The 11322-nt window shown below is 48.7% G+C and overlaps 1 protein-coding gene across 1 annotated transcript; it reads right to left on the reverse strand.

The window, feature by feature from the left end:
- Positions 1–1206: 1206 nt before the first annotated feature.
- LOC119456983 (facilitated trehalose transporter Tret1) lies at positions 1207–10153 on the reverse strand. The gene is made up of 5 exons (XM_049669710.1): positions 10114–10153; positions 9802–9944; positions 7035–7853; positions 5082–5755; positions 1207–1822 (listed from the first exon to the last, which is right to left on the reverse strand). The coding sequence occupies exons 2-5, from the start codon at positions 9923–9925 to the stop codon at positions 1292–1294; spliced, it is 2148 nt and encodes a 715-aa protein (XP_049525667.1). The 5' UTR covers positions 9926–9944; positions 10114–10153; the 3' UTR covers positions 1207–1291.
- Between the last annotated feature and the right edge of the window lie 1169 nt (positions 10154–11322).

Consider the following 11322-nt stretch of genomic DNA (forward strand, 5'->3'; position numbering starts at 1 on the left):
TTGTATAAAGCGCGGAAAATGTGCGTTACTTAGTTCCAAAGTGCATTCTACCACCCACCGCTGTATTCCAGCTGTTGCGTTGCTCAGCTCGAGGTCGGAGGTTCGATCCCAGGCCACAGCGGCCACGCTCTGATGGCAGCGGACGGCAAAAACGTAAATTTGGTGCGCAATAAATGACCCCATGTGTTCAAGATTAATCTGGAGTCCTCCATTACATCGTGCCTCATAATCGCACAGTGCTTCTGGCACGTGAAACCACGCAATTTATTAAATTTTAGCGCATTCTACTAGAAGGCGCCTGGTTCGAGAACTACAGAAACTGCACTCACGTGTCCTGCACTCATGTTTCTTAATCAGCACTTACGAGTCCTGCACTCCGAGAACGTCCCAAGTGCTTCCTGCAATAACTAGCTATCTCCTGTCAGAACTCGTAAAGCTGATTGGCAGGACTCCAAGCGCGGCGCATGGAAATACGCGGATTGTGAGATGCCCACAGTACCTGACATATGACGAATATCTCAGAATATAGTGCAAACTTCAGGCTGAAATGTAAGCTTGTGACGCTACGCGGACGACCTCGCGCAACATCAGAACCTAGAACACTTGCTATCTTATAGGTACTGTGATGTCCGAAATCAAAGGAGTAAATAGATTGCACATCGCTTGCGTCATCAGTGATGGGAAGGAACGCTAAGGAATTGTTCGAAGCAATTTACTAATCATTTTACAACAGTGACCCAAAACTTTAGAAGACACTCATTTCGTTCTAAATCAACTACAACGTCATTAAGAGATAACATCCTCCTCAGCAAATAGGACAAAAACAAGAATGAGCGAAGGTGATAGCACCGGCTTAGTCACATTCGTCCACCACGGCGTAAGTATGTAATCGTACAGCGCTGGCGCTTAGCAGATCGGCCAAAGCTACCTGTGATATGAACATCATAGAAAATCTCCAGTGCTGCAGAACTGTTCATAACGTTTACCTTGCTTTTCGCGATTGCAGTAGTTCCGCAGGACACGCGCGGCCGTCGTCGAATTGCAATACCATTTTTTGCGCCTCAGAGATGTCTCTCACTGAACAGGTGCCACAGATGTTCTCAACTTCTTCTAGCTCCTTTTAAAACACGCGGAAGTAATCTATTGCCAAGCCCCATTCACTCTCCTTATTCAAGTCACTCTTACCAAAATCAAAGCACAGTCATGCAAATTGCAACATTTATGCTATCACATGGAGGGTGGACGAATACACTGTCATGTCAATAACGCGCGAAAGCAAAAATACATAAAACTAGTTCGCATTCTGAGCTTCGTTCTTCACGAGCGATTCGTGTTGTGACGGTGAACTCCCGCCAAAAAGCTTCTCGATGTCTTCTAGGTTCTTTCCCCCTGTCTCAGGGACGAATAGGAAAACAAGAATAAAACCTAGGGCAAGAGAGGCGCCAAACACCCAGAAGGTCCCAGACATGCCCAGGGTAGCACGCATACCGCTGTAGCTTATGGTGACAGCAAACCCCTCAGAAAATAAAATTGCGGTGCAAGTTCCGGTCGCAAATGCCCTGGCCTTCAGGGGAATCATTTCGCCCAGAAGTACCCATGGCAACGGGCCCAGGCCCACGGAGTAGCCGACAAAATAGATGCAGATGCTGGTCAACGGCAACCAACCGTAGGCTTTGGTGAAACTGTCGCCCACATTTGCCTTGTAGTAGAAGTACAGGCCAAGTGCGCCAAGACAGACTGACGACACTGCCGACGAAAACAGGAGCAGAATTTTTCGGCCAAGGCGATCGGCGAGAACAGTGGCTACTCCTACCATCACCACCTGAAATGTAGAGACCAGGAGACGTTACAGTGGACAGAATATTGTCATATGAACGAATTGGCATATGTTTAATGAAAGTTTCCTACCCAGCACCCTCTCACCAATTGTCACCACGCAAATTGTCACTCTTTAAAAATTTTAAAGCATGATATAGAAATAGAGCAATAAAGCAATAGAAAGCATGAGCCCCAGCACTGTGATCTGCTTATGTCTTACCTATACAAACGAGGAGCAAATAAAAATGTGAACGGTGTGACAAGCACTGATTGATTGAATCAACCAATCAATCTGTCTTAATCATAATTTGTAACTGTGCCACTTTGTCTTGGTTGCGGTTGATTGATAATTTAGAGAAAAGAGAGTGATTGCTTCATTGCCTGGTCTCCAGGAAGATCGCCTGCAAAAGTAATCTAGCTGAATATTCAGTGATTGAGTAAAACCGGCAATTTATGGCAGTAAAATAAGCAGGCGTTTACACTGCTTAACTTTTCTTACGTGTTCTGAAGTAATGACAGGATCATTCTCTCTCGCACACCCATTTAGAGCAAGCGCACTTCATTTCGACCTCCATTGCCAGCTGTCGGCGCAGCCGAGCATGGCTGCTGGTTTCATGACGGAGCCGCTGGCATTAAAGTCATGGCGACCGAATAATAGCGGCAATCATGCGAAAATAACCGGCCTAACGTTATTGCTGTTGTTCTTTAGCTCCTTCTGCCAATAGACCTCTCCGTTCCAACGCCACGACGAGTCGATCACGTGATCTTCGGGTACACGCGGGAGTGTTTGGTGCGCAAAAAGCACGCCCCACGCGCGTTGGAATGCGCTGACAGCTTCGTCTATCATGGGTGTTCCTCTCTCTCTCTCTCTCTCTCTCTCTCTCTCTCTCTCTCTCTCTCTCTGCGTGCGTGTGAGTGTGCGTGTGTGTGTGCTTAGAAGAAGTATTCAAGCTCTTAGACTGGGCAGACTTAGGTGGGAGGATCAACGGCAAATACCTCAGCAACCTTCGGTTTGCAGGTAACGTTGTCATATTCAGCAACAAAGGGGAAGAATTACAACAGAGGATTGAGGACCTTAACCGAGAAAGTGCAAGAGTGGGGTTAAAGATTAATATTGCCGTGACGCTATCTGTGCCCAACCACGCTGACGACGAAGACGACGACCTCGAGTGTGCGAGCGAGGTACTAGAGAAGAAGCCTGACCTGAGCGCTTGTCCTAATTGTTTCGATTAAATGCGGCGCTCCGCTCTTGTCTCCAGTGAGCCGCGACACTGGTGGAAGTGCTGCGTATCGCATCATCTCCTTACGATTAGGCGATGATGATTAGACGAGTAGCCCTGCATCCAGTCCTTCAAGACATCATCCACGCGTCGAGACACCTGTGTACCCCTCGCAAGCCGCCACCTACAAGGTCTGTGCCCGGAATTCGGTCTCTTGCAAGGAACTTTGTCAGCGACGTACCTCAGGGACTCAGGAAACGGCGCCTGCAAGTCCAACACAGGTGACTGTTCCAAAACACTCTAGTCCCCACCAGCTTCCACGGTGACACGTATGAAGTCACCGAAGACTGGCTGGATAAATACGAACGCGTAACTAAGATCAGTCAGTGGCGTCCGGACCAGAAGTTTTCCAACGTGTACTTCGCTCTTCAAGGTAGCGCAAGGACGCGGTTTCAAAACCTCGAGGCACATTTGACAACGTGGGACGAGTTTTGCCGTCTGCTACTTGATACCTTCGGAAGCACTGATCGCCGAGGTAATGCACAACGCCTTCTCGAGTTGCGCATTCAGAAGCCCAACGAAAGTGTTTCCATTGTTTGCCGAGGATGTCTCGTTTGCTTCGCCGCGCGGATTCCAAGATGCCTGATTCGAAGAAGCTGAGCCATCTTATGCGCGGCGTCAGAAAACAGCTATTCGCTGGTCGTGTGCGCTACCCGCCTACAACAATGAAAGAATTCATTAAGGAAGCCACAGCAATAGAGCGGGCGCTCGAGGAGCGTTGCCGGCAATACGAACGCTTGACTAACGGTGCGCCTGCAGGAGCTGCAGTTCTGGCAGTGATAGACGAGACCTCGCTGCTCCAAATGATAAGAGTCATTGTGCGCGAGGAGACTGAAGAAAACTACGACACCGAAGGAGTTTACTGTTGGTTCGGTCGCTGAAGTTGTCCGCCAAGAAATCCGGCAAGCTGTTCCATCTCCTGAGCCACTCTCCGAACCGGGTCCCGAGCCGCGCTTCGAGCCATGCGCATACAGCTACGCAGGACACTGTCCGTCGCCCACTTTTTACCGAGCCAGTACCGCAGTACCACCAGCGGCCACCTATTGCTGCCTGGATAAAGAGGGAGCATTTGAGGCGACCCCAGCTTTGCAGACCGACGTATGGCGCACTGCTGATAGCCGACCATTGTGTTTTCACTGTGGAGAACCAGGGCACATTTATCGTTTTTGCCCTCATCGCCAGGATGGCATCCAGGAAACGTCACCTGCCATTCCGCGACAATTTCCAGAGAGACATACACATTTCGACGCCAGTGTCAATGGCGAACAAGCCAGCTCAGCTAACCTGCGGTCACGGTCGCCGTATCGGTTACGTTATTCTTCGCCGAACCGTCGCAGTTCCGCCGACGTGGTAAGAGGGCGCTCTCCAAGCCCACGGCGGGGACACTGAAAGCAGCGACCTCCGGGGGGAAGGTTGCAAGTCGTCGAACTGCCGAAAATCCCTCATTATCACTGAGAAATAAGCAGAGCAATCGGGAGGAACGGAACGCCGACGAATTTGTGAGTGCCGACCTACTCTTAACGATTGATGGGCACGAAGTGACCGCTTTAGTTGACGCTGGCGCAGACTTTTCGATTATGAGTGAGCAGTTGGCAGACCGGCTTAAAAGAAAGTCACAATGCAATGGACGGGCCCTTGTATTCGAAATGCCGGGGGCCAGATAATGACACCTACAGGCAAATGTACTGCATGACTCCAGATAGGAAATTGCCATCGTACAGTTTCCAGGTCCATAAACGTGCGGTGCATATGCACCGAAGCGAACGGCGAATACACACCGCCATACAAACGAGTACCCAGCAATGGCGGGCAGTCAGAACAGACGACGGATGTGACACCACGTACGTGCAAACTATACGTATGAACACTAGCAACAGCTCTCATATGTGTCCGTATCTTCTAGACTTATTGAATGAACGATTCAGTCTAACGAACTCCCATAAAAGTAGCGAACTTCATGCTACAGACCTGATGCAGCCTCACCTGTATAAGTGCCACAATAATAGCCGAGTTCTCTGGCGACATGGTTGTTCCGGCCTCTTCGAAGATGTCCTGGGTAAACGTGATGATCAAGCTAATGGCCGACAGCTGCTGCATCGTCATGGTCAGCAGGACGCACAGGAAAGACCGGTAGACGCGCGGCGATGCCATGTCTCGTAAGGTGAAGCCCGCAGCAGGCATGCCACCCTTGTGCGACAGCGCGGCCTCCAAGGTGGTCAATTCGCTCGCCGCACCGGGACCAAAGTAGAAGCGCAGCGCTTTAGCGGCTTCGTCACGTCGATTGTTCTTGAGCAGCCAGCGGGGCGATTCGTGGCACCAGAATAACAAGATGCTCATGGCGACCGCCGGCAGCAGGCAGCAGACCGCCAGCAGCGAGAAGCTGAGGAACTTGCCGAGCACGAAGACGAGCAAAACACCACAACACAGCACACAGTTGGCTCCCGTGTTCAGCAGGCCCCGATGGTTAGCTGGGGAGATCTCCGAGATAAAGACGCTGACGGCGAGTGCCACCATGCCGGTGCCGACGCCCGTGAGCAGGCGACCGACGAACAGCGCCGCCTTGGGAGTTCCCAACGCCAGGCACAGCCAACCGACCAGGAACCAGAGTGACGAGGCAATCAGAGTGTTGCGACGGCCGATCGTGTTCACTTGACGGCCTGCAGAAGTGTGTAGCAATGACAAAAACAAAGCGGTGCTGATATGGAACAGAATGATTGAATTCCTGTTTAGTTGGCGAATTTTCATGGCATAGATAAGACGCAGAAAAGGTCGAATTTAAGAAGTCTTTCTAATATGATCACTAATACCACTTTCTCTCCAACAGTTACATTTGTGTGATTTACTCAACATCGATAGTAGCTTATTCATCTCTACTCCTTGTAATGTGAAATATTCATAATCATATGCACGATTACGCTTTTTACTGAGAGTATGTGGTGTTCCCTATTTCATCACTACATGTTTGTATATAGAATTTGTGAGTGTGTTTGTGTAAGTGCTTATTAGTTTGCAGTGTTGTTCGTGGCTATTACTCCATAATTACCGAATCCTTATTCTTCGTAGCAACGTGCCAATTTCATCTATTACATTTACCTTTTAGTTATGTGACTGTCAGAGGTTGCCTTGTACGCACTTTTGCGCCTCATGAACTTCGTTTTGCGGATTTTAGCTCAAGATACCAAAATGGTCCTCATCAGCGAATTTACATTGAATTGATTATACATGACACATGTGGAACGACTTGTGCTACTGTATCGAACAAAGGATCATGCAGGCAATGTTAATAAAAGATAGGTACTCAGTAGCCAGTGCAAGCTCGTCGTCATTAAAAAGAAACCAAGTCCAGAGCTCAATGCACCTCCGAACATTACCAACATTTCTAAGCCGCAAAAAAGGTGGCCACAAATACGATTGACCGATGAAGTATATGACTGCTAAGAGTAGGCTCGTTGCACCAACATATACTTTGCACATTGGTTTTAAACCAAACACGTGTCGTTGCATTACTTCGCATTTTGCAGTCAGCATACATTCCACCCTTACAAGTAACTCAAATGCATCTGGCCAATACCTCTGCAATGTCCGTGCTGCACCACGAAGTTGCGACGAATTTTTGTTAAATCACGTAGCATTAAATCACGTAGTTTCTTGGGAACCTGATGTGGCTAAGAATATTAGCAACCAAACCAAGGCTCACTGAATGCCGCTTTTACATCCAAGATTCATTCAACATGCCGAACCCTATACGCATTTGTATCGGTGATGTATTCGTAATCCAGCAACTAACCAACCATTCCGGGATTCCTACTTCACCTTCCTACAACTGACCCAACACTTTCACAGCCTGTCATCTCATCATGGCTAAGCTTTACAAGAAGTCCCAAAACCATTGCAAACATTTCGCTGAATCTTCCTTCTAAAGCTTCACTCGCTTACCGCCACTTAGGCCTCCTATGACTGCACCAAGCATGACAAGAGAGCCGAACCATTCGCTGTCGGCTTCGCTGAACTCCATGACCTTGCGTATACTTGGAAGCGCTGGCGACGAGTAAGCAACGGATAATCCAAATGATAGCGATGCCAAGTAAGTTATGGCTATGGTCAGGTACAGCCGCCTGAGGGCTTCTGCTTCTGTACCTACATCGTCCTGCGCAGCGACCACTGCGGATTTAAGCTCTGGCAGTGCCGAGATCATCGGAGCTGCTGCCGCGTTTTGGCCTGCAGCAAGCGGGACGGCAGCATTTGCGGCCGAGGAGTCCACATTCGTAGTGTCACCTCCAGAGTTTTTGCCCGTCGCCGCTGCATGCAAATTCTCAGGCACTGCCCCTGTCGTGATAACTTGGCTTTTCGCGATGAAGGCATAAGCTGGAATCGACAAGGTCCCACTCCTTTCTGCATTGTCACCATACGAGTCATAAGCCACCGCAACGGCGTCATGTGCTGCTCTCTCAGGTTCGCGGTCTTGGATGTTAGCTGGCTTGCTTGCTGAGGATGCTGCCGAAGCTACTGAAGCCGCAACGATGGACGGGATCTCAGCAACCGTGATGGAATCCGCGGCAATGTTCTTCACTGGTGAAATTACTCCAGTGCCACCTGGCACTTCGGCACGCTCATTCGTCGCTTCATTCGCTGATGTGGCTTCTTGCTCGGCGGCCGAATTTTGAGATCCGCTATTATCTGCAACATGCGGTGCGGCGCTGGCTTCCCCCAGTGCCACGGTCGAAGGTGCTGCGTTTGCCGTAGGCGCGGTTGTCACTGCGAAATAACAGAGAATGAATTCCACCTAACACGTTATATTGAAGAATAATATACATTAATCACACTTTGACAGCATCACTCCCTGAAATTACGTAGAAATTATGTTTTTTTTTCTGCTTTGATGTAGACAGAGTATTGCATCAATAGGTACGGTGTTATTGTTCTCGTATACATTAAGGGGCTGCGGAGATATTTCCATCTTCCTCTCTTGTAACTAGCCACGCTGTCGAGCGCCTCTTAATTTGTCCAGTCCCAGTGCGCCGGATAAACTTGAAAGAGAACAAAAGAAAAGCGCGCTCATAGAACTTGAACACATACTTGGGTCACCGTAACAATATTAAATAAATGCATATTCGTTTGGAAGAAACTTTCTTTTCTTCTGCGTCTATTTAATATGTAACACATCAGAGCAACACTGCTTTATTGTTGCAGCTGCATAAAAAGATGCCACGAAGAGCATCTGCTGTGAGAATCAACGTGTCTCTCCTACAGGCTTCCAGTACTTCGTCGCTTATCCATGTAATCATGACCGAGTGCAACAAATACCGAGTTGGCAAAAGAAAGCGTGAGCACAAGATATTTCCCGCCGAACTTCGGCAATCCATTGCTGCCGTTTCTTGGCACTGTACCAAACTTGGTTAGCCTGCCTGCGTTTGTGGCATGCCAGGAGCACTGTCGCTCGTAGGCACCCACGCGTCCAGCGCTAGTCACGCGAAATGTCGCCAACGCGTTTCGCATCGGGAAGCGACAGCGTTCTTGGCACTGTACCAAACTTGGTTAGCCTGCCTGCGTTTGTGGCATGCCAGGAGCGCTTTCGCTCGTAGGCACCCACGCGTCCAGCGCTAGACACGCAAAATGTCGCGAAAGGGAAGGTACCTCCGAAAATAATCGCTCAAAAATACCTTCCTACATTCGTAGTTAAGTTAAACCAAGTTAAGACCTAGCAGCAACCGAGTTCATACCTAGCAGTAGCAGCCAGTAAGCTTCGCTGTGCCTAAGCTTTGCGCGACCGAGTGCAAACCTGCCTGATTTTTTTTAAAGTAAATTGCGTCATATAATTCGTAAAGTACGACTCACACACAAGCTTCACGCATGATAGCTCCGTTTTGTAATTCGAATATACAAGAAAACGTATTTCTTTTATGCAGAAACTCAGAAACAAAGCCCTTTTTCCAGCTACCGTTTGAGGACGGTCCGAGTGGTCGCGGTTGCTAGGTAGAGGTGCGGTTTTTGGACAGTGCTTGCCATAATGTCGATTACGGTCGCAGCACACGCTGTGCGACAGGTGCAATGGGCAGAGCGCCCACGCATCAAGGACAGGTACATTGTGTCCACACGTATGTCACGCGCGCACGCACCTGTGCGGAAGTGCAGCATGCGTCCTCATTCTCCTAGGCCCTCCGCCAAGCGCCAGTGCGTTATTGAACTAATTGAATTTCTCAAAGTAAATTGCGTCAGAAAATTCGTAAAGTACGACTTACACACAAGCTGCAGACATGGTAACTTCGGATTGCAATTCGATGATACGAGAATAACGGCATCGTCACGTGGAGATATCGCCTGATTAGGTAAACTAATGACGTCATCATGTCAAACGTGACGTCACGCGATGACGTCTTCGTCAAGTGATGATCTCACCTGAAGAGGTCATGTGATGCCCTTTGCGGAAGCAGCACGCTGTCCGCTTCGCGCTTCTTTTCACTGTCTCCGGGATCTCGCCCACATTTTGTGTGAGCGACAGCCGCGCACGCAGACACGAAAAATGTCGAACAACTAAAGGCTAACAGCTTCGCTGTCATACGTACAAGTTGCAAGGGATGAAGCTCCTTCCATGTTTAGTTTCACAGCCAACCACAAAATCCAGGTAGCCTGCTTTAAAATGTGCTTCCAAACATACGCGTTCGTCCTTAGTCATAATTGTTTATAATGCGCACACGATGCCTACCTTGTGGGTGCGTCTCCTGCTCGTCTCCGGGCAAATGGAATGAGTTTGGAACGGCAGACCCGGTCACCTCCCGACAAAGTTCATCACCTGAAGAGGCACGGCCCCTCTGTGATGAAGTCGACATTCACGGCTCCAAGTTGTTCCTGCAGTATTTTAAGGAAGCAGCGTGTTATATTTTAAACGAGGGTGTACATTGGTGGTCGGGATGCCCAACACATTATCAAAGGATCTGTTCGTTCACCTAGAGAGATCTAAAAGACTCCTCATCGCGCCCCTGTTGAGAAAGTAAGCAGAGTTCAGAGAATGGCGAACCTTTGACGGACAGTTCGGTTGCCTTTACCTTGGAACAGACTGGACCTGAACAATGTGGTGATCGGCACGAGTTCTTCTTCTTCGTCTCAACTCTATGCAAGTACACCCACCTAAAAGAAATCTCGCGCATGTGTCGTTGTAGAAAACAGATCATAAAAACATTTTCGGCGAGTTCTAAGTCTACTTGGCAGACCTGCTTTCACATAAAAACTTTTTTATTGCAATGATGACGGCGCACTATACGCAAACTTTAGAATTCGGGCGAAATGTAGATAAGACTTGCGCTGTTCTTTTGTAATATGAGATTTACTATTTGAAAGCAAGCAGCAACAACAGCGGCGATGACCGGCGAACGTATCTTCAGAGCAATGTACTGATATTTACAACGGCCCAGCAATGGAGTGTACTTGACTTGAAGCATGCTTGAAGCGTCAAGCATGCACATATCTGCATCACTATAGAGGGTGCGCCGAGAATAAGATTGTTGGCGGGCAACAACGCGGAAACAAATGCCATCAGTAACGTCGCAGCGAAAACGCGACGTAGTTTACAATGTTGCTCACGAGATCCCCAGCCGCCGAGTGAATAATCAAGCAGCACTGCGAATGCACAGGGAAAATTAAATCGCTCAATTCTCGTATAGGTGGCACTGCGTCATTTCGGTAATGACACCAGGGCCGGTATTTTGTAGCGATGCATTTAATGTCATAATGCCTTTTCGCGCTTATCGCGCTTTGTCAGTGGTCAGAGCGACGGTCCGCTCGCGTTATCAACGTTGATATCGTGAGCGGACCGTCGCTCTGACCATTGACAAAGCGCTATAAGCACGAAAAGTCATTATTACTTTAAAGGCATCACTGCAAAATAGCGACCCAGCTGTAGTAATTTAAATAAATGACAAGAAATCGAGCACCTTAACTGTGAGCTCAGGCGTACCGCAGGGATCTGTCTTATATCGCGGTTTATTTTTGGCTTACATCAATAATATCAGCTCCGGTTTTAGTCAAGACATCACCGTGCGTTTGTAAGCAGATGATTGTTTACTTTACCGGGAAATTAATGGCGTCAATGATCAAACAACGCTGAGCGTCGCTCTTCCGGCCACTTGAAATGTGGTGCGAAAACCGAAAAATATCCGCCGTGGTTGCTCAGTGGCTACGGTGTCAGGCTGCTAAGCACGAGGTCGCGGGATCAAATCCCGGCTACGGC

This window comes from Dermacentor silvarum, chromosome 6 (genome assembly GCF_013339745.2).
Source record: "Dermacentor silvarum isolate Dsil-2018 chromosome 6, BIME_Dsil_1.4, whole genome shotgun sequence".
NCBI lineage: Eukaryota > Metazoa > Arthropoda > Arachnida > Ixodida > Ixodidae > Dermacentor > Dermacentor silvarum.